The sequence below is a fragment of the Agelaius tricolor genome, unplaced genomic scaffold, assembly GCF_023055355.1.
Source record: "Agelaius tricolor isolate 1412-34295 unplaced genomic scaffold, bAgeTri1.0.p SCAF_1, whole genome shotgun sequence".
Lineage (NCBI taxonomy): Eukaryota > Metazoa > Chordata > Aves > Passeriformes > Icteridae > Agelaius > Agelaius tricolor.
Genome location: NW_027269261.1, coordinates 21,622,008 through 21,644,843, shown reverse-complemented (window position 1 = coordinate 21,644,843; position 22,836 = coordinate 21,622,008). Strand labels below are relative to the sequence as shown.

The 22,836-nt window shown below is 37.5% G+C and overlaps 1 protein-coding gene across 2 annotated transcripts in view; it reads left to right on the top strand.

Annotated features, from left to right (window-relative positions):
• The window catches only part of KCNK2 (potassium two pore domain channel subfamily K member 2), a 129,724-nt gene that overhangs the window by 12,471 nt on the left and 94,417 nt on the right, over positions 1 to 22,836 (top strand). Inside the window, exons 1-3 of one of the 2 annotated variants that reach the window (XM_071426141.1) lie at positions 1,307 to 1,476; positions 7,147 to 7,222; positions 7,875 to 8,058. In XM_071426141.1, the coding sequence (XP_071282242.1) occupies positions 8,025 to 8,058 (34 nt within the window). In that variant the 5' untranslated portion in view covers positions 1,307 to 1,476; positions 7,147 to 7,222; positions 7,875 to 8,024. Of the gene's footprint in view, positions 1 to 1,306; positions 1,477 to 7,146; positions 7,223 to 7,874; positions 8,059 to 22,836 lie in introns of those variants that run through there. The other variant, XM_071426131.1, reaches the window with a different exon arrangement.

Genomic DNA, 22,836 nt, shown 5'->3' with positions numbered 1-22,836 from the left:
TATGAAATCATTAGAAAGGATGAGGTACATCTGTAATGGATGTCCATTAATATAATTATTGTATTTAATAGGCAACCTGCAGGCTTGGATTTTCTTAGCGCTGTTACTGAGAGAATTACTAATACTGACCTTTTCAAAGGACCATGGAGCTTTTGTCATCCTTCAGATGAAGGCAAAGGGAGATGTTCACAGCACCCCCACCATCTGGAATACACTGCCCAGCAGCACTGAAAGAGGAATATAGCTATTAGACAGGCTCTTGGTTCAACCCATTTATGTGTTGATGTTTCTCGGTAAGATTTTTCACCTCTCTACTATAGCAATGTAGATTTGAGACTTATACCAGAAGTTCTGAGTGGGTGGTGGGGATGTGAACAACTTAGGAAGCCAGTCTTGCTCCAGAGATGCTACTTGGATGGCAGTCAGACTCATCAGAAGGGCTCATTACAATTTCCTAATGTCACATTGCCATCATCCAACACAACAGCTTAATTGAATGCAAACGACATGTGTGAAATGTTTGACTGTCTGGCATCACCTATTTTATGTATAAATATTTAAATATTATCTTATGGGGTATTGTTTTTCTAACATGGAGCTCTGTTTTTCTAAGACAGAGCAGCCATCCATCTGCCTCAAATATACAAAAGGACCCATTTTTTCTATAACTGAAATCTACTCTTGTATAATTGAAATAAAGTTTTAGTCAGTTTCTGAAAAGCGACAGTAAATAACTCCATTTTCATGCTAGGGATATGGATTTATGCTGTCTCTTTCGAGTGATACAGTCTCACAGTCTTCAAATTAATCCTGGCTCCACAGATCTGTTGGGCATAGCAAGTTACTGCAGATCTAGCTGCAGACAGCATCCATCTGATTCTGTTCATCCAGCAGGAACAGAATCCAGCTTTCAAAATCCATCCTTGGCTGGGCTGAAATTGGGAGTTCGGGAGCATGTATGAAGAGATCATCTGCCTCAGGAAAGGCTGTTTCTCTCTTCTTTGGAGGAGGATGATCTTACAAGAAAAAAAGAATGCAGTAAATAGTTGAAAGCTGTGCCAGATTAAAACAGGACAGAATTGGATTGTTGGTTACCCAGATTTCTTTTTTTGTACTCCATTCTCTCCTCCAAATTGGCAGCCTTTTCATGAGCACTCATTCCTTCTCCTAACTGTTGGCTGAGGCCATATCTAAGGCTGCTGCAATATCATTCATGATGAGAGTGCTTTTCTTAGAAACAGAAGTTGTCATACTCCTATCCTTCCCCCTAAAAGCCAAATACATTCTCATGCCACACTGTTCTATCTAAAATGGCTGAAATAGTTCATTTTTCCTTCCCAGACTTTAATGGCCAAAGCATAAATATTAATTTACCAGCAATCTGGTGACTGCCATTAACTTACCTCACGGGTAGATAAATTTTTTCCATGGAGGCATGGGGTGTCTTATTCTTGGGGGGAACTCCAGCTTAGTAAGGTGAGTAGGATGATGTTAATTGTACAGTTTTCCTTATTTTGTTAGACTTCAACCTTTCTGAGTCATCTGTTGTTTCCTTTTTCCCTTGTGGAGTAATGAGTCTGTATTTTCCTTTGTTTTTCACTGAATTTTGAAGTATTAATTGAACCTCCCCTTGGTTGCTTTTTTTTTTCTACCAATCGTTGCTTTTATAACTCATTTTGCTTCTTAGTTTTTTTGATTCTGTTATTGTATTCTAATGCTATTTCCTCATATTCATTCTTGTGCTTTTTTTCCATATCCATCTTTTGACCTGTATCTTTCTTACATGTTTTGCGTGATTTATAACCTTAAATATTAATACATATTTAAATTAGGAAAGAGAAATTTTATTAAGATGATATTAATTTCTTCTGCACCTTTCATGACAAGTGTGTAATTCTGGATCTACTTCTACATAAAAAATAATCACATAAATACTTGCAGACATTTGGATCTTTTAAATTATTGTCACACTGAGTGAAAAGAAATTTCTCTTTAGTTTTGGGTTCATCACCTTTCACTGCAGCTGTGGTTTTGTGTCAGTATAATGTGTAATATGAAAACACAAATATTCCTATTGTTTAATAATACTTTTTTGTGCCAACAGGTGCATATAGATGTCTATGCCTTTAAAAATATGATTTTGCATCTAAAATTCACAATTTTGTTCCAGTGGATCTGTTCCTTATTCCTTAGATGAAAACAAAATCATCATTGCACATACTTTAATTATAACCGAAATAAATGGTGTTGATACTACAGTTTTACCTGGGGTGCTACTGAAGGTGCATAGGTTCAAACACTTATCCTCCAACGGTTTCTGTAGATCAGAATTTTGTAGGCATTGTATGACTTTTCTGTAATTGCAGTGTAATTGAGGGACTGAAGAATTGTGCAGGATCAGTTTTTAACCTTAATTCTTCCAGGTCTGGCACAGTCAAAGTACCTTATTTTGTCCAATGATTTGTATTTCTACAGTAGAATAGAATCAATATTGCCTCAGTAAAATGAGATTGTATACAGAAGCATTATTAGAGAACCTGTATATAGAGGACTGGTTATTTAGGGTCCATATGTCTTTGGCAGAGGACAAATTTTTATTTAGAAAATTAATTTACATTTCTAACTCTAAAGAGTTGTATGTGGGAATTTTCTAAAATGCTCTTTGTCATTGATTTCTAAAGGAATTCAATTCATCTGATAAGATTTAATAAGAAAAATACTTGCTTTGAATATTTTATTCATGACACAATAATATCACTCTTTCACTGGTGCAGTTTATCCCTATAAATGGCTTATTTGGTATGAATATATAAAACAATACACTTTTAGGAAAGTTGTATCTTCACAGGGCTGATGTCTTTATTTAAATAAGGAAAGCACTTGTCATTTCAATGAAGACAGTCACAGATTCAATAAAAGAGTGCACTCCTGGTTTATTTACCCACTCTTATTTAGGGCTTGCTTTCTGAAATGCTAAACTTGCACATTTCAAGGGTTAGCAGGTTTACAGCCTACCTGTGGGACAATTTTCAGGCATTGTGGCTGATGTGAGAAGTAATAGCTAGAAGCTAAGAGGCAGCAAACAACCGCTCACTAAAAGCTGATTACTGTAAGGCAGTATATGAGTCACACAAACAGTGAGTTTGGTTAAAATCAACACCTGCAAGTCCTGAAACTCAGCTGGTTTTGGCCAAGAAGAAAGGACATAACTTCAGGTACCAGAGAGAGAGGAAGGTGTTGATGTTTAGGAAGATGTTGAGGTCGGATTATTGGGTTTTCATCCCCTTGACAAGGACTAAATGTGTTTATGGGATGAAACTTTGAGGGAGCAACTTTCCTGTGTGCTCAGGTGTCTCTGTGCACTGGCTTTGATTCTGGGCTATGTTTGGAATTGGCCCATTTTCTCAGATACTAGGCACTGAGGCCAGTTACTCCAGATGATGAAGTGGATATCTTTAGCTTAGTACTTTTAGTAACTGGATGGTGTAAATTGTCTTGTGGGACATTCAAGTGTTTCCTCTGTCTTTTTTGGTAAGTTTTCCATATCTAGGTGTGAGGAAAGCATCTGAACTTTGCTGAACTTTGTCAGCAGTAAAGTCTTTTACTACCTTCTCCGGAGAAGGGCAATTTGAGCAATTGGTTTTATTTGTTACAATACATCAACAGGTTTCTACATCATGGTAGAAGGCAGAAACTTTGAATGCTTTCTGTCTTCTATTAGCTGATACAGCACAATAAAAATTTCTCTGGAACATCAGAGAAAATGGTTCTGGGGTCAATTCCAAGGTTGGGTGTAGGCACACAGTTTGTGGTCATTGGGAGTGGGACTGCAGCTGAACCTCTTTCCTGATGGGCTACAGCTGTGAGAAGCAGGTGAACAGCATTGAAAGCAATGAGACCTGGAGTGCCCAGATGTGCTGACCAATCACCAAAGGGAACAGAGGGCACACAGGTGTGATGCATGAGCATGAGGGGTGTAAAAGGCTGGGCTAAAGAACAAAGAGAGTGGATGCTTACAGCCTTCTGGTGTGGTATTATTTTGTAGGAAGGTGAAAAATTTTGTAATGTAGGGGTCTGAGGCCCTATATCATGCTGCAAATTGTAGGCTAGATAGAACAGTGCAGTGGGGAAGAAGATAAGGGAGTAGAAGTCTATTTTTAAGCTGATAGGGATTTTGAAGTTGATAATGAATTTTCATTCTCAGAAGGTGAGGCTTTCTGTTCCAGAATGGATGTAGATTGCTTTTGGGATTAGGCTGATTAAGAAGGAAGTTTTGACTGTGTTTGTAATTGTGTTGGGGGTGTTCTTGAGGTTGTTAGATAGAAGTAGAAATAGGATGGAGATGGTTACTAGGGTTAAGAGTATGAATGTGTTTAGGACTAGTGAGAGGTCCATTTCTTTCACTTGGACTCTGTATGGGTTGCTGCTTTATGAAATTGTATGGTAATGCTGTGTGTTATAGCAGCTGCCTTGGCTGTGACATACGCTGTGACAGTTAGGCGTACTCTGCCGCTGTGCTCCAAAGCCTGGATTGCCGCATGTATGCGCTATGTGTGCTTGTGGTCCACCAGTCAAAACTGTGTGTTTTCATGTGCTGAAATTCTGCCAAGAGGAACTTGGAATTCATTCATGGAGTTTTTGATGGAAAAAAAGAGATAGGTAAAGTGATTTTTGAGGGGTTAGCAATGTTCTTGAACTCTACTGAAATGCATAATTTGGACTGTAGGGGGAATATATTCACAGCTGCAAATTGCAATTTCCACTGGAAAAAAAATATAGATAAATGTACAAAATTACAGAACAAATACCAAAAAAAGGCAAAAACCTTTTTATAAAGCAGATAAACTTATGGAACTAATTTTTGTGTGTTTTCTAAACCTAATTTTCTCTGTCTGAGGTGAAAATCTTCTGGACCATCTAAGTGTATTCCACAGATGAGATTAAAGAGATCCTGAAAAGATGTTTTTGGTGACAGGGTTGGAGAGAAAAGAGTAGGGAAAAGAAAGGGAGGAAATAGACTGTAAGGACAAGATTGGAATAGTATAATATATAATAATATGTATAATATATATATATATAATATATATGATATTATATATATTAATAATAATATATAAAAAATAATATATATAACTAATATATAGTAATAGGATATATTACTATATATTACTAGCGGTAATATTTTTTTCTGTTTCTAGAAAATGCAAAGTACCAAAATTGAAGATCATGAAGAGACTTGATATCAGAGTCATGGCTGCATAGTCTTAGACTATGAATGAGATTTGCAATATTTAATCAAAGAAAAGATAATTTCATCTGCCCTAATTCTCAGTGGAAAACACAGCAGAGATCCCATTCCCTTAGGAATTCCAAGGATACTCATCAATTAGTCTCTTATTCATGGACTCTAACTCTTCTACTCTGGATTTACTTGTGAAGACTTTCATTAACTGTCTCATATGAAGTGAATGTAATTCATACTTTCCTAATTATTGTCAGTCCCCAAGTGCAGGTACACAAGATTTACAGGGAGTTGAGGCAGTTGCTCACAGAACTGAGATACACAATTTAGCAGAAATGACACCAGGCAATTTGTGTGCTTCTGTAATAACCAAATGATCAAAAATAGCTTCAGTAAAGAGAATTGATCATCTGAAAGCATTTTCATAAGCCTGCACCCCAGACAAATGAGTTTGCCTGTAGAAAAAAAAAGGCAAGCAATCAAAACAGAATCAGAGCAGAAACACATGTTATTTGGAAAATCTCTAATCATCATTTATGCTTTTAGGCTTGCTTTGACTGCCTTTAGTGGTTCTTGCAGTTCTAAGAATTTTGCATTTGTTTTTTTACCCAAAATTCCTTGGGCCTGGTTTTCTGTGCTATTGATTTTGGTTGGTTCTTAGGTGGTAGCTGATACAGGTTTATTTTCACAGAGAGCCTGAAGGGTGGATCAAAAGATCTGTATCACTTCAAATTAAATAGGAGCAGAGGAGCATTGTCCATCAGAACAGTTGAGTTACTTACAGAGCAACTGGGACCCTATCCTATAAATGCATAAAAGCAGAAAGTATTCTCTACTTTAAAGTTATTACCCTAGTGATTAGTAACAACACACAGGTAAGTCTTGCTGCAAGGCAGATTTTCCTTGAATTTGCATGTCCACCTCCACCATAGCTATCTGGCTCTTGGTAAGAACAAAGTTTCAAAGTCAATAAAAAATACCACTGTGTTCCTGTTTTGTTTGATCTTTGTCAACTACAACTCATACTTCCAACATTTAAATGCAAAAAAGATACAAGAAACAACCAAAGATAAAAAGCAAAACTCTGGTGTCTACAATGTTTGCCTGACTTCAGGGCTTTAAGCAAAATATTAGAGCTCCTAATAGGTGGAAAGTTGTAAAATTTAGGTGTGTGAAATGATTGCAGTATCTATCACAGGGACTCACACATGGTGCTTCTCCCCTATTAAGAAGTTCTATGAAAACCTTAAGGAATGACATCATATGACTGTGCATGAGCACAGTGTTTTAATTCTATTGCTTGTAGTTCTGTTTCTGGAATCTGGGTCCAGATTAGCAACCGGTGGAATTTATGAGAAAAAGTTCATTTTTCATTGAATAGGAGTGGGAATGAGTTCTCTGTGATGCAGCCTTCAGAAACAGGTGCTGTTTTTTTCTAAATGTATTGAGTTCATCTCTTGGGCAAAAAGACTTGGATATTAAAAAGTGGCTTGAAAATGAAGCATGCATATTTGTTTGGCTACATTTTAGAATCCCTGAGGTCAAGCTAGACTTTCTTTTGCTGATGAAGATATTCCTTTGCTTGTGCCTGCATATATTTACAAATGGATTATATGGAATATTTAAGAGAGAGAGGGAAAGGTGATTACAGTCATTCTCTTAATCCCTCATGACATCTTCAAGTATTTAAAATAATGTGTGAGAAGCTTAAGAATAAGGCTATATGAGTGCTGTATTATCATATTACTTAAAATGCTATTATTTGTCTACTTTGTTACGTGACTCTAGTGGCAATTATATTTTCACAAATATTGTGACTAACAGACCAGATTTTCTATGTAAGATTGCTCTGTGATATGATTTTCTGGAATATGGAATAATTGCAACACATTATTTTCTTTTAGGGAATTCAATGAAAATATAAGAAATATGCCTGAAATTAATGACATCTGAACTTGGCAAGTCTGTGGACAACTGAAGGTAAGGGCCTAAATGAATCAGGATCCTTTTTCAAAATGCTTCTCTGACATATTCATAATATTGCAGCACATGGGAGGGGATGGAGAAGACAAATTTAAAAAAAAACAAAAAAACAAATTCTAAAGATTGTTATTCCCTCTTTAAAACCACTAACTCATCATCTGTGTCCTGATCAGTAACTATTGATACAGTTGAGAAAAGATGCTTAACAGCCTATTTCATGACTGCTCCTTAGGAAAATCATAAATAAGAAAAGGAATTGTAGCAATGTCCATCTTCCTTCAATAAACGATGAAACAAATTTTCTACTTGGAGGCACACCTGACATCCTGGGGACCTTTAGCAACAATTAGACTGAATGCTGCATATGGTTCATGTGAATGATGCTTAAGAAAGTAAGAATTATTGGGAATGCTAGTTTTCATTTACAAATTTAAAGAAGGTATGTTCTTTCAAACCTTCTGGAACATTTCAGGTACAATTATTCAATTGTTTGAGACCCAAGTAATTTTGGTTCAGGTCTGTAGGCACTTCCATCATCAGTGACCATCTGTAAAGTACTGTTAAAATTTACAACATTATATAAATGCCATGTGTCCCAATTACTAACTTACCACTTTACCTTTATTTGTACATTTACTGTTTTGGACAGGAAATAGAGAGAGAGAGGAAATAACTGTGCTTCAAAAGAGAATATGTTATGAAGAGATGACTTTTTTAGAAGATTTCTTAAACACAGCAATAAGGAAAATGCTTTATCTTAGAACAAAAGCATGGTGACTCCAGAATATTGCATCACCAAATGAGGAACCCACAAGCAAGACATAACTTTTACTGTAAGTACTGCTACTGAAGACAAATACATTATTTAGTTAGCTTTAACAGTTTTAATCAGTCTCCATTACAGATTTTCTGGACACTTCACCTTCATTTTTTTAATGACCATACATTCTTTTTGGAGTGTTTTTGTTCAACTCTGTGCTCGATTTCAAGATTTCATTCTCTTACCTGAAAGGAAGAATTTCCTTTCAGGAAAGGGAATGAAATCCAGTAATTTCAATGAGAAAATGGGAATCAATTAGGCAAGCTTTGGTCCGTATTCCTTCACTTCAGGTCATCCCAGTTTGGGGATTTTCCAGTTTATCTGTCCTATCAGTATTTTTCTTTTTTTTTTTTTGAAGCTTCAATTCTTCTGTTTAACATCTGTCTTGTTGTTTCCATTCCTTCCCAGATTTTAGGGATTTCTCTTTGAGTGGTTTTGACAAGTTTTGGGCCTTCTCACTTCACCACATTTAATCTCTGTACCCTTAGTTGTAGTCACACCATTTCAATTTTCAGGGTGTTTCAATTTTATTTTTGAATGACCATATCACTTTTCTGAAGTGTTTATTCAACTCTGTCTTCTGATTTCAAGATTTCATTCCCTGAAAAGGAAACAAAATTCTTCCTTCCAGAAAAGGGAATGAAATCTTGTGATTTCAATGAGGATCAATTGCGCAAGCTTTGGTCCATACTTCTGCCTTTTAGGTCATCCCATTGGCTTTTCCTGTTTTTATGCCCTCTAAGCTTTCATTCTCTTTTTTATTTTCAAGTTTCAATTCTTCTGTTTTCTCTTCTTTCTCTTTATTTCCCTTTCTTCCCAGATTTTAGGGATTTCAATGGGAATAACTTTAGCAAGTTTTGGTCTTTCTCACTTCACCACATTTCCTCTCAGTACCATTGGTTGTAGTCACTCCATGTCAAATTTTCAGGATTTTTCAATTTCATTTTTGAATGACCATATCTCTTTTCTGGAGTGTTTGTTCAACCCTGTCTTTTGATTTCAAGATTTCATTCCCTGAAAAGGAAAGGAGAGGAAGAATTTTCCTTCAGGGGAGGGAATGAAATCTTGAAATCTCAATGAGGATCAATTGGGCAAGCTTTGGTCCGTATTCCTACACTTCAGGTCTTCCCATTGGCTTTTTCTGTTTATCTGTCCTATCGTTTTTTGTTGTTTTTTGTTTTTGTTTTTTTTTTTTTTAATGTCAATTCTTTTGTTTCGCATCTGTCTCTGTTTCCCTTTCTTTCCAGAATTTAGAGATTTCAGTTGGATTAATTTTGGCAAGTTTTGGTCCTTCTCACTGCACCACATTTCATCCTTGAACCATTGGTTGTAGTCACTCAGTTTCAAATTTTCTGTATTTTTCAGTTTCCTTTTTGAATGACACTATGTCCTTTTTGGAGCGTTTGTTCAACTCTGTCCTCTGATTTCAATGCGGATGAATTGGTCGAGCTTTGGTACATATTCTTGGCCTTCGTGTCATCCCTTTGGCTTTTCTTATTTTCATGTCATTTCTGTTTGGTTTTTTAAAATATTTCAATTCTTCTGTTGCCCTTCTGTCTCTTTCTTTGCTTTTCTTCCCTGATTTTAAGGATTTCAAATGGAAGAATTTTGCCATGTTTTTGGCTATTTCCCTGCACCCAATTTCATCTCAGTAATTGTTGAGTAGGTGTTGAACCATCTTTACATGGTGAGCTAGAATACAGGACTAGATAATTGACTAAGAATTAAATTTTAGGAAATGCTGGAATAACATACATAGCCATTTTAAATAGGTGTGTCCTATTTTTGTTGATGGGTTTCCTTCAAAATGTCAATTTTGTGGGAAGGTCTTTTTTGTCACAACCCTTGTGTATTTATTTTATGTTTCCTATATCTGCATGGTATTTAGGAAAAGTAGACCAGTTATCCAGTATATTGTTCTTGAGAGTGCTTATTTGGGAAGCTGGAGAGATCTGTAACTTCACCCTGATCACAAATATCACTTTTATACTGTGCATATGTTACATGTAGCAGATTAATTTGAAACTTGGAAATTAAGAAACTGATGAATAGAGTGATCTTTTTCTAGAAAATGACACTTTAAACCATGCTTTCATTTAAACGCCTTAACATTGAATAGTTACTATCGTAGTCAGATGTTGGAAGTCTGTGTTTTTATGTAGGAATAATCAGCAGGTATGTAAGTTTGGACTGCAAAGTTTTCTCAGGCCCTGAGGACATCACAGTTGAAATCTTAGAAAGAAAAAATTATTGCTTCAGTGTTTAGACCACATGAAACAGGAAAACCTGTTTGCACATTTGTCAGATAAGGGACAGTAATTTGTACTGTAGTTTCTGAATTAGAGATGAGTCTTATGAATTACTAGAAGAAGGAGGTGGGTTCAGAGTATTTCCCTTTTCTGAGGATTTTTTTGGCCTTTTTTTTCCTCCCCAGAAATTTAGAAAATGTCTGCTTCTTCCACTGTTATGTATGTAGTTTTTGTTTTTAAGCAGGAATTTTCTCCTGCTTGTCTTCAGTCCTCACATAAGGGTAAAGACCATCTTGAGTAACAAATAATCTTGGATTGGGCATGAAGAGCTTAGTACCTTCACAGTGGAACCTTTAGCGCTGTGCAACAGAACTCTATTCTCTGATGCAGTTCTGTTGATTGCAGAGTTTTGTGTCTTCTTTTGCATCACTGTAAAAATTTTTTGCATCACTGCTGTTCAAAATTTCTGCAAGTGAACTAGAATTTTTCTTTCTTTTGGATGTTTAATCATGCTGAAGTGATGCCTTCCAAAATACTTAACCCTCTTAACTGAAGGGTCACTTTTCCTTGAAATAATAGAACTGTAACCTTAGACTAATTTTACTGCATTAATGTGTGTACCATAGAGATGGATGTTCAGTTTGGAGTTACTGATTAAAAGGTCCCAGCCTGCTGGTGATTTCTCCTTATTATACTTCCTTTCCTCCTCTGTTGTCTCTGAGTTATCAGTGATTATGTACTTTTCTTTAGATTTAGTTTAACCCTGCTTTCTCAAGCAATGTCAGAGGCTTAAGATAACTCGTCAATCATGAACATTAAAGCTGAAGAATGAGCAGTTTTACTTCCTTAGGAAGATAATGCACTCAGTCATTCATTTTAAAATACTGGAAACAGTTGTTTTCTATCAGGTTTTTTTCTATGATCAGTTTTATTTTTCCCATGGTTCTAGAAAGTATGGAAAACAGCTGAGGTAAGGTATACTGAAGTAATAGATTGCTGTAGCATGCAAGTGTAGCTGTTCCACTGCTTGAGGCACCACTATAAAATCATGACAAATGAAGAATACATTTGCAAAGTCTAAAGGAGACCTCAGGCAGGTTGAATGTAATTATGTAGCTAGAATTCAAGTAAGGCCCCAGGACCACCTGCGAAGGAATGTGTTGCTCACTGTTAGTAGGGTGCCAGGCAGGAATTATGTTTATTTACTAGATAGAGTAACCTACAGTGCAGCCATAATTTAGAATGATAGAGTACTAAAGAGAAAAACATACTGTGTGAGTAATAAAGCATAATGGAATAGAGCCATCATGCTGTATTATGCAATCTGCATTTTATAGAATGTGAGAATATAAATTCACCTATTAGGAGAAATTGCACCAACTTAATGTTCAAAACCAAAAAGTATTTTTCAAAAGTAAAGGGAAGAAAGTAGCACCTCTGTCTTCTCTGAAATGGGAGTTTCATATAGGAGCTTGGATTAGTGGAACATAAGCCTTTTCTTTATCTTATCTTTGGCACTAAATCTATTGGAAAATATTGGAATATATCTCAAAAGAAAGTTGCTGCACCATAGGAATGTGGGGGTAAATACCATAAAACCCTTTAAATACAAAAATGAAAGCATAATGCAAAGAAGCCAACAGGATCAGATGGATTTGAAGGTTGTGTGTAATGAACATTTAATATGTACATCCTTAGGGTTATTGATGCTATTTTAGTATTTACATGATAGTTGTTTCCAAAAAAGACATATTCTAAAATGAGAAAGGTGAACCAAGAATAGAAATAAGGAAAAATCATAAACAGTCTAATAGCACAAAATGCAACTCAACATCTTTCTCTGAGGATGTTGGGGAAGCTGAGGTAAAAGTCTTTTATGAGAATGGAAGGAAAAAATATTTCTGGTACTTCTGAATGCCTTAGAAATAGGTATTATGTTGGAAAGTGAAGGAGAAAGAGTAAAAGACTGCCCCAGAACTGGCAGTCATTCTAATTTTTCACCTTGCAAATATTTTTTAGAACAATCTAGGTCATGCTCCAGCCAAATGAATAATGTTTTATTCCTATAGCCTCTGTTTCATTGGCCTTCAGCCCTTCTAGTTTTCTAGATTAGTTTAGGAGCTGCATCAATACATACAGCCATGCATTTGTCAGCCACCTACAGCTGTACTTAGTTTTCAAAGATTATTTAAATTTATGTATGCTTACTATGTGTGTTTGATGTTTCTCCTGGACCTTGGTGAGAATTCCACTTGGTCAAGATCTTGAATTTGGAAGTATACCAAGTGTAGGAACAAGGGAAAGTTGAAAAATGTCTGGAAGAAGATAATGTGTCAGAGTTTGGAAAAGATTGAGCAAAAAACCAGATGGAAATTAATTCCCAATACTTGTCAAGGATAAAGTCAAAAAGATCTGCGCTACTGACAAAGCATGTTTGAGGATTTGAGAGGCATCATGTTGAGATTAAGCAGACTTTTCATACTTTTATTTTAATATGATTGATTGACATAGACAAAATAGATGGTAGTTTAACTTTCTTGTTTGTATAACCACTTCCCATCTAAACTAATCTGCAATTAAAAGAGTGGATTTACTTCCTATACCCCTTTTGGAAGAGAAAGGAACCACTCTCTGCTGGCAGGCAAATTGACATAACATTCAACACAGTATAATGCTGAAGTCTTCAGTATGATGTGGTAAGCCACAAAATAACATGAAGACAAATACCCTTTTAGCTCCCTTCCCCTGTTTTATTTATTACATCCTTCTTTATTTTTCACTGGTGGAGAGGAAAAAGAAGTACATGATTTAAAGTAGTTATGACCACTTTTAAGCAGTTTCAAGTTTTGAGACAATACTTTCTACATGTAAATGCATAGAGTTGTCCATCTATAATTTTCTGACTTAAAGAGAGCCTATCTTTCTAAAGGGAGGTCAGAGTGAGGTGGGAGAGGGATATTTTTATTGCTGCAGTATTTCCTGTAAAGATAAAATGCATGTTCAGGATGCAATGTAGTAAACTCCACAGCACAATTTTGCTTGGTTTTTTTTCTGCTTCCTCTTTCATAGTCTCAAGAGTTTAGGCCAAGAGCTAGAACTTTTCCTAACTGTTGTGTTGGCTCATGTTGGCTAATAAAACCGAAGAGTTTGGGAAGGATCTGTTTCCTGTTGATATAAACAATCCAAAATCTTTGGGCAAAATTGTCCAATGTGATTTTTCAGAATAAGTACTGAGTAAAAATTGCCTGTAACTTTTGAATTTTGGCCTTCAAAAGCATTGCTGCATTATCACTCTCCTAAACCAAAATCAGTGGTAACAGTTGTGGGACACCAGCCTACCTTCAGTGCTCAGCTTCAGATCCAGTGCTTTGGAAGGAGATGGAGTTTGGCTTTATTTGGTCACTGTTTATTGTTTGAAATGGCATGAGCAGGACTGAGTGGACTAAGTGGATGCTCTATTCTCCATAAATGACTGTAACTGAGATAGACCAAGTGCTGCTGTGCAGGTGTGTGAGGATATAGTGTAAAGCAAGGGGTTCTGGTGGTGGGAACAAGGTGTCCCAATGCACCAGCAGTGGCTGTGATGTTCCTTATAAATTCTCCTCAGGCTGAACAAAGACATTGGATCACATGTCTGGGAGCTCTCGTATTTTGTTGTGCAGTTGCCATAACTCCAGCACCCTGCCCATGTGTAGACACCAAAGCTGTTGGTTCACTAGCTCTTAAATTCTACAGTAGACTTCCACAAGCCCTTGGATTTTTTACAGTACATTTTAATGAGCTCTCAAGTCCCACAGCAGCCTTCTCGAGGTCCTGGCTCACAAGCCACAACACCCTGCCACAATCTCCCTACCCCCACAATGAATTTCAGTTTGGAGCATGGGGTAGATCGTGACAGCCATGTGTGGCCCAGGCAAACCAAAGGAGGAGAGAAAAAAAGACAGAAAAGGGAGAAAGAACAAAGAATATCAGCAGTGCTTAGATCTGATGTTGACCCTGCCATGTGAATGGTCCAGAGCTGGGGGTGTGAGGCAGAAGTGAAGGAGAGCAAGGGGGCCTAATCCCCTTTCTTTTGCACACCTTGTATGCAGACCAGATAATGCATGCATTTTATTCACCTGTACAAAGCCAGCCCTTAGAGCCCTCCTCCAGGAAGTGAGTTGAGGGGGTTGGACTGAGCAAGGGTCTCAAGATGAGCAGTCTCAGGGCAGGGCTACACCACCTCTGTGGGACCCCCTCCTCCCATTACATCTTTCCTGCCACAGCAGTCAGAAGGTTTGACCCAAAACACACTTATTTCTGGTTCTTTTCACAAGGTGAGTGGCCCAGACCAGCGGTGACAAGGCTGTGACATTTAGTGCTCAGTCTGTATGGTCTGGGGAAAAAGAGAGAAGAATGGAGTACTTATCTAGGCAAACTAATCTGTGTTGTCAAAAAGAGACAGAGCTTTCTGCAGGGAGCTCTTCAACTCCTGCCTCTGTCAAACTACACCAAACTGACATTTGTACAACTCTCTAACTTTTGACACCTGTATACTTTCTGTGCTTAAAGTAAAGCAATCCCACTTCAGTAAAATAGGAGAAAATTCTGGCAGGAAAAGTCTGGATTTTTTACTTTAATATTTTTCTGGAGTTTTACTTTAATCTTTTTTGCTGAAATGCTGATAATTTACAGAGCATTGTTAACAGTAAGCTTTTTTTCTTTATTAAGGTTTAGTGAAACCAGCATTCCAAAAGGCAAACTGTATTTTAATTCTTGAAATAAATCCATTGCATTGCAGGGACACTGCAATCTAAGTAATCAATGGTTTTTATTTTATTTTTTTAAAAAAGACTCGTGTTCTATGTAACACTGAAAGAGGTTTTAATAATTGCAGTCTAAAATATGTTTTAACACACATCCTGCCAGAATCTGGACTCAGAACAATAAAGACAGGCTGTTCATACACATAAAAGCAAAATTCCTTTGCCAGTCAATAATGTTTCAAGCAGAAACCCATTTTCATGACTACATTTACTTTAGAAAAAATATGAAATTAAAAAGAGCACTCAGGATGTATGAAACAGAAAAAAACATTAAATTGCCAACTAGTGAGCTAGAAACATCAAATTTTGCAGATTTTAAGTTAAAATAAGTTTTAAAAAATCCCCGATATGTTTTTTAAAAGAAAAAGAACATCACTCCTTTGCTCCACAATGTCTAAAATGCTTTAACTAATGTTAAAGTTAAAAGGAAGATGTTTTTACCCCTACCTAGCATACATAATAAATACCAAGGTACATGGAGAACCTTTTTTTCCTTGAATTAAAGCTAAGACTGCAGAGTTCCTTTATTTTCCTGAAAGAATAGTCCTTTTTGTTGCAGACAACTTCATATTTTGTGGCCAGGGGCCACAAAGTTGAATTTCCAGGCAGCTTTCTTGTTTTAAGTATGGAGTCACATCTTCAATTCTGGCTTAGGAAATGGATTTACAAACAAGTGACAATGGCAGAAGTCTGCTTTGAAGTCTGCTTCCAGCAGGCAGGAAACTGTGCTCTGGAAATGTGTTCTCTGTGTAGGGCTGTGCTCTAGAAGTGTATTGTCTGTGTAGGGCTGTGTTCAAATGTGAGGCCACAGGGCTGGTAAATCTCTAGTGCCAGAGAGTGTTAACAGCAAAATGTGTCCATGTAAAGTTGGTTCATATGCTCTGCCTGTTTTCAGTAAAAAATAGGATATTTTAAGTTTTGATTAAAAAAAAAATATTTAATGCATTTATAGACCCACAAACATCACTTTCCAGCTAATGGAAACTCCTTTGAAATGTGTTAAAATTTGTCACAAAGAATCAAAGGTTGGTTTCATTGCTACAGGGAATTTGTTCTTTGAAACAATACCCAAAATAATTCTGATGCCTAGAAATTAGATATATGTTAATAAAATGTTATCAAAACCTGGAGGTTTGGGGTCTAATAAAAGGCTATTATAATCATTTGGAATGTCCTTGATAAAGGGATTTTCTGGGAGATCAGTAGATCCCACACAACTTGTTTAAACATTAACCTGACTCTGTTAGATGAAGAATGCCTATTGCTGGTTACATGTAACAAACCCCCATAATTTCCATTTAATTTTGACCATGGCTATGAAGCAATTTAAAAGCCCCAAATATATCCTAACATCTCTTTGCATCTTGATTAAGTTTTTGTCCTAATCTTGGACTCTTCACAAGTTAAAACAGTCACTTATTTAAAAGCTTGATGGCTAAACTAGGAAAGTATTTTATTTACTTTGGAATCAGAATTCAGATTAAAATATAATGTTTTTTACTGATGGCATGTGGTGAGAAGAGAAGCCCAGAGAAGAACAACATTTTTTCCACAAAATAAATTGGTAGTTTTAGTTGTTGTTGTTGTACTGGGACAATGTATTGGACACAAATAGATCAGCTGCAAAACAATTTAGGGAAGCTCATATGTTAATTTTGTGTGTTTATACTAAAAAAAAATGGTACGTGTAGGTTATTAAAGAGAAATATTATTTAGTCTCATTCTCTCCCTCACAGATTTGGAGTAATATATGCTGTATCATATTATAAACTGTCTGTTAATACCAGGAAAAAAAAATCTTTTTCTTAATCATTTGAATAATGGAGTGTTGCTAGCTAAACTGATCATTTGAAAATTCATTGAGTTGCACAGTAATCATTGAATCTCCAGTTTTATTATCCTTTATGTCACTGAAAAATGCTTGTTGTTGTGTTGTTCTCTTTTCATTTTCATGGTGTTCCAAACCAGAAATGTATCACTGTCTAAAAGGTTGTTGGTAGGTAATAGAGAAAGGCAAGTGAGAGGTCAAATCTCTTGCAAACTGGTAAAATGAATAACTTAAATTTAAATAGAAACCACATTGCGTGACCAGAGGTATAGACTATACGGGTTGTAGTATGATTTATAAAATTAAGAATGTTATCATTAAGGGTTCTTGGAACTATAGCATTCATGAATAAGGCAAAGTTCCCACTGACTTGCCTTTAGATGTGTGCTGGATTCTTGGTTGGTTGAGTTAAGGATGTCTGCTTGGATTTCCTCTGCTCTATCTAATATTTCCTTCATTTGTTCCCACTCTGAACAAAAATACATGCACAAAACAAAAACTCATTGGGAAACATGCCTAATAAAGATTTTGTCTTGCTAATATTGCCATTATTCCCTCAAATAGATCTTTCAATTTTCCCACCTCCCATTTGCTTTATATTTGTTCACAAAACAATCATATTGTGAGCACTCAGGTACACAAGGGAAAGTTGGTGGAATGGTGAAGCAAGTGTTGGCACCACATTTTGTTTCCTCAGGCTTGTAACTCTACCTCTAAAGAACTCTCTGGAGGCTGCTGCACGATCCCTTCAAAATCTTGTTCTGCCCCCATTCCTTGGTTGACAAGGATACATTCAGGGAAGGTAGAACCACCCTTGAAGTGGCAGGAGGGGTGGAGGTACTGTACCAGAGGTTGTGCAGGCTGATCTTTGTCACACAGAAGACAAGAGCTCAGATCGTATCCCCAGCCATAAACACACGGCTTGAGGTTGTGCAGCCTCAATAGCTCTGAGGGTTCAATCTCCCTTTGGGAGAGCTCTCACGGTGTGAGACAATGAGGCAGTGGCAGCTGCTTGTTGTACCTGTGAACCCATCCATGGGGCAGAACAGATCTGCCTTCACTCCAGTGTTCCTCTCATGTGAACAAGGCAGAGCCCTGAACTCGTGGTCACATATTTGTATGAGATTATATTTGGTTATTACATCACCACAGCTGCCCAAACTGCCTGTGGCCAGATCTCCAGAAGAAAGGCAGGCAGATCAGCAGGGTCCATCTGTAACATGCATGTTACTGGCTGAGCCTTGTGTATGTAGTCTGATCTCTCCCAGAATAAGTATTTGCTTCTGACAAAGTCTAGGCAGGCAGAAATGAAACACTGGAGCTGAGTGCAATATCTTGAAAATCACAATTAACTTATATTACAAAATTTTTGTAAAGATGTACTTCCACAGTAACTTTGGCTATTGCAAAGAACAAAATAGAATTTGCAGATTTAGAGAGGTGATTCTGGCCCTCTACTACTCTCAGCTGAGACCCCACCTGCAGTATTACACCCAGCTCTGGGGTCCCCAGCACAGGAAGGACATGGACCTGTTGGAGCAATTCCAGAGGCAGCCACCAAGGTGATAGGAGGGATGGGGCACCTGTCCTGCAAGGAAAGTCTGAGAGAACTTGGTTTTTTCATGCTGGAAAAGGCTTTGGAGTGGCCTGATTACAACCTGCACCTGAAAGGAACCCAAAAGAAAGATGGATAGAGAATTTTTACAGCCGTATGTAGAGACATGGCTTCAAACGGAGAGAATAGGTTTAGATTAGATGATAGGAAGAAATTCTTTACTATGAGGGTGGTGAGGCACTGGAACAGGTTGACCAGAGAAGCTGTGGATGTCCCATCCCAGGAAGTGTTCAAGGCCAGGCTGGGTGGAGCTCTCAGCAGCCTGGTCTAGTGGAAGGTGTCCTGCACATGGCAGGGGGGATGGAACTATGTGGTCTTTAAGGTCCCTTCCAATGCAAACCATTCTATGAATCTATGAAGTGATATCTACTACTACTAAACTTTCCTGAGGCCTTTTGTAGGATGCTCTGGTGCTTCAGATAAGACATTGACTACTTTCAAATGTCACTGTAATAATTTTAAGGAATTTTGAAAACCATCAGTCAAGAAGAGTATAAAACCCCCACAACTGCATATGTAATCTGAAGTGCAAAGGTGTATATACAGAAATAATGTGGTGAAAAATGATAAGCATTCTCACACTTTTGCCACAATTGTGTATCTTCAAACCATCAGCAAACAAGGGTGAGACACTCAGGACATATCACATGCTACTGCTTCCCTTGTTCTTTGTATGTGCTGCTTGTGGTTGAGTCCTTTTTGAGCCTGTGAAGTTGCTACCTGAAGGGAAAGCTGTGGCTTTACAGTGGTTCTGTGAGTTACTGAGAAAGGGCCACACTCAGCCTGTGAAAGAAGGGCCACAAAACCAAAGGAGAAAGTGACAATATATATCCTTTTCAAGGTGGGGCAGAATTATTTTGCCAAAGTGTATGGTACAATAGTAAAATTAATTGTAAAACTCAATTGAGATCAGTGCTGAAGCTTAGTGAAACCAGTATTTCCCTGCAGATGTTTAACAAGACAGTCCTGGGCTCTGCACATGAACTATGATGCCATTTGCCTGTACAGCAAGTGTTCTGGGAATATTGCTTACAACTACTGCAAGAGCATCGGTCCTTTTGCTGAATGAATACAGCCTGATATTAAAAATCCAAAAGAATGTGATATATAACCTCTGCCTTTCTGCCAAAGGTAATAAAAGATTAATTTAAGGAAAAAGGAATTTGTAGCAATTGGTATATTTCTGGTATTCATCAACAATACATAACATCTAAAAAAAATGCATCTGAAAATCCTATTCTTTATATGAATAAGAAGAAAAAACTGTTTTAGCATAAGTAAAATCCTCAGTGAGAAGAAACCATTTGTTGCCCACTTTGCATCTTTGGTCTTTTCTGTGCTTCATTCCATTAATCTTGCCTTTATGCAGCCTGTAAGGAGGCTGGGATACTTGTTCAAAAATCTAATTCAGGTTTCTATTCAACTGAGATGAGTATCCAGCTGAAGGGAACAGCCCCATGAAAAGCTCACCCAGACTGCTATTGTGTGGTAAAAAGAAGGCACACAGATGAGGAATGAAGTCCTGTATAGAAGTCTTCTATAAGTTACAGATGCCACTGCTTCCATAGAAAGCTGAACCCTTGTGCAAGGATGAGAACATCCTCTTCACAAGTCTAAAGGCATGGAGTAGGGTGGCTTAAAAAATTGTATTTAAAACAGGTGGATGTGAAATGTCTCTCAATAGAGATATAGTGACAGGAAAGGAAAATGCTTCTATATATGGGAAATATTCTTATCAACAAGCTTTGCTAAAGTATTTGGGATTCCTAGTAAAAACTCTCCAGAAATCCTGGGTTGAGGTGTGGGTGGAGAACAGCTTCTCCACAAAAACTCAAGTGTATTCAAAGGTATAGGCAGACAGAACTGTGGATGCCTCCAGCTGTATGACTGGAGAGTGTTGTAAAGCAGCCTCTATGACAGATCTCTAGGCAAAAAATCACCAGCTCTTCAGTAGAGAAGAGCTTAACCTTCCTTGCACAGGTTAAGAATGGGGGGAAAGTCTATTGCTTTCTTTGCTTAACTCTCAAATATTCTTTCAAAATACTACATCTAGGTAGGCTTTTATCTGGAAACCTCTGTTTTGGTTTCTCAAAAATGTATTTACTGATCTATTGGGTACTACTCATCTATTGGGCACTGTGTACTTTTAAGCTAACATTAAAATGGGCATCAGAAATCTGTTTCCTAAAATCTGTGGGAAAAACGATGGGATGGGAACTTTGCTTTTACTGAACTTATTCAACCTTTCAGAGAGCCTTAGCCATGCACAGTTTCTCTGCATGGATGTAATTATGCACTGTACTTTAGCTATGGGTGTCTATTTGCATCTCTGCAGAGAGAGCACCTAGGGATTTACAACATGCATGGAAGACCAATGCCCTCATCCAGGCTGGTGGCAGACAGAGTAAGGTATCAGGAATGCACATCTGGCAGAGTGAGAACTAGGCTCTGCTTCTATTCTTTGCTGCCTTGAGTTGGAGATGGTGAGAAGTTTTTTTGAGGTGTATTAAAATATCTTTGATGACAGAAGCCAGTTCTTCAAGGAAAAAAACTTTGCTCACAGAAAAGCACTGGTCTAATTGAAGCTTCCCATGGGATCCTACATTTCAGCTCCACCTTGGAGATAATAGGGCAACAACTTGATACTGCCAGGCTAGCTAAGGTGCTGGATCAAGCAGAGTAAAACTGTCTCCTGACTGCTCAATATTCCAGGTGAGGGCCCTGACCTGCAGTAATCCATCTTCTGACTACCTGATTGCCTGTGCAGTCAGTGCACACACTTCCTTCTTATTTTAGTGCCAGCAGTTGCCTTCCTTTTTTTCTCCTCTTCATCAGCATTGGCCGCTGATGCCCTTTGATGAAAGAAGAAAAGGGTATTATTTATCCAAAGTGAGAAAAATAACTCTTAACAGCCAAGAAAATGGAGATGGAAAAGTCCTGAAAAGAAAATATTTAGATAACCAAGCAACTTGCAGTCAGCCCATACCCACTTTCCTGATTCATTTTCCTTGCTCTGTCCATAAACATCTATTTTGTTCCCTGTGGCTGCCCCAGAAAGGGTTTTCCTTCTATTCCCAATGATTTTTTTTCCATTTTCACATAGGACAAAGCACAACCTCTTCTGTAGTTTACAAGCACATACTATAAACAGAAATATATTGTAGCAGAAAGTAACCTTGCTAACATATGCAAATAGCAGAGAAGAATGTGAGGATTAGATTAGAAAGGGTAAAAATGGTTTAGTAATATGAAGAAGTAGCAAAAGCAGAAAAAGGGTGTTCCCACTGCTTTTTAAATGTGTCTTTAAATTATTTACTTGGCACTTTGACAGCTCACAATTTAAATTATTTCATTCATCTTAATATTTAATCACAGTTTTTAATTATACTAGTAACTTGAGGCTACTTTTTAATTCAGCAATAGCTTCATCTTCTATTAATAAATGGCACATACCCTTGGCCTTGACACTTACTTGCTGTGAGTGTTTCAGCTTTGGTAGAACATGCAGTTCAGGACACTGTTATTGCATCTTAAAGCTCAAATCTTCTTAAATTATCAGTACAGCATTTAACCCTGATGATAATAATTTAGCATAAAAATGTTCAGTCTTCACTGTAGTTCTTAATGCTACTGTTGCTAAAATTGCAGAAGATCAGAGAACAAGTACTTATAAAAAAATCTTACTCTGAAAAATATTCTTCCAGATGATTTTTCTTCTCAGTCTGGAGAAGAGACAGTCTGGTACCTGTGAGCTGTGGGCTGGAAGAATGTTACATGTCTATGTGTGGCTGGCAGGGTTTGGGATGAAGGACTTGGGTTTTTTTGAGCTGCATGCCAGATGAACTCCCATGCTGGGGTTGCAGCTCTCGTGTGGCACTGGGCTGCATTGGTTTGGAGGCTGCTGGGGAACAGGGGCCATCCAGCCCAAACCCACCAGGGAACACTAAAAGATCTGGGGCTTGCTGAGCTATGTCTCCCCCCACAGCTCTCTGACGTCTGTGTGGTTCTGTGATGACTAGGGAATGTGATTTATGGGTTCAAGAAAGTTGACCATCTTTCCCCTGAGCCTCTGAGACGAAACTCCTGTTTTTGCAGGCAGCACGTCAGATAAATATTTTTCCTATAAATTGGCCACCCTCTATTTTACAATGTTAAATTTTTGTTCTAATCCTCCTTATTGAGAGATTGCTCCAAAAGTTGGCTCTTCTCTTGCTTTTTTGTGATTCCCAGCCAAAATTTATTCACAGAATAAATTCCAGTTTTGTTGCCAACATGGTTCCTTAGCTCAAAAAAG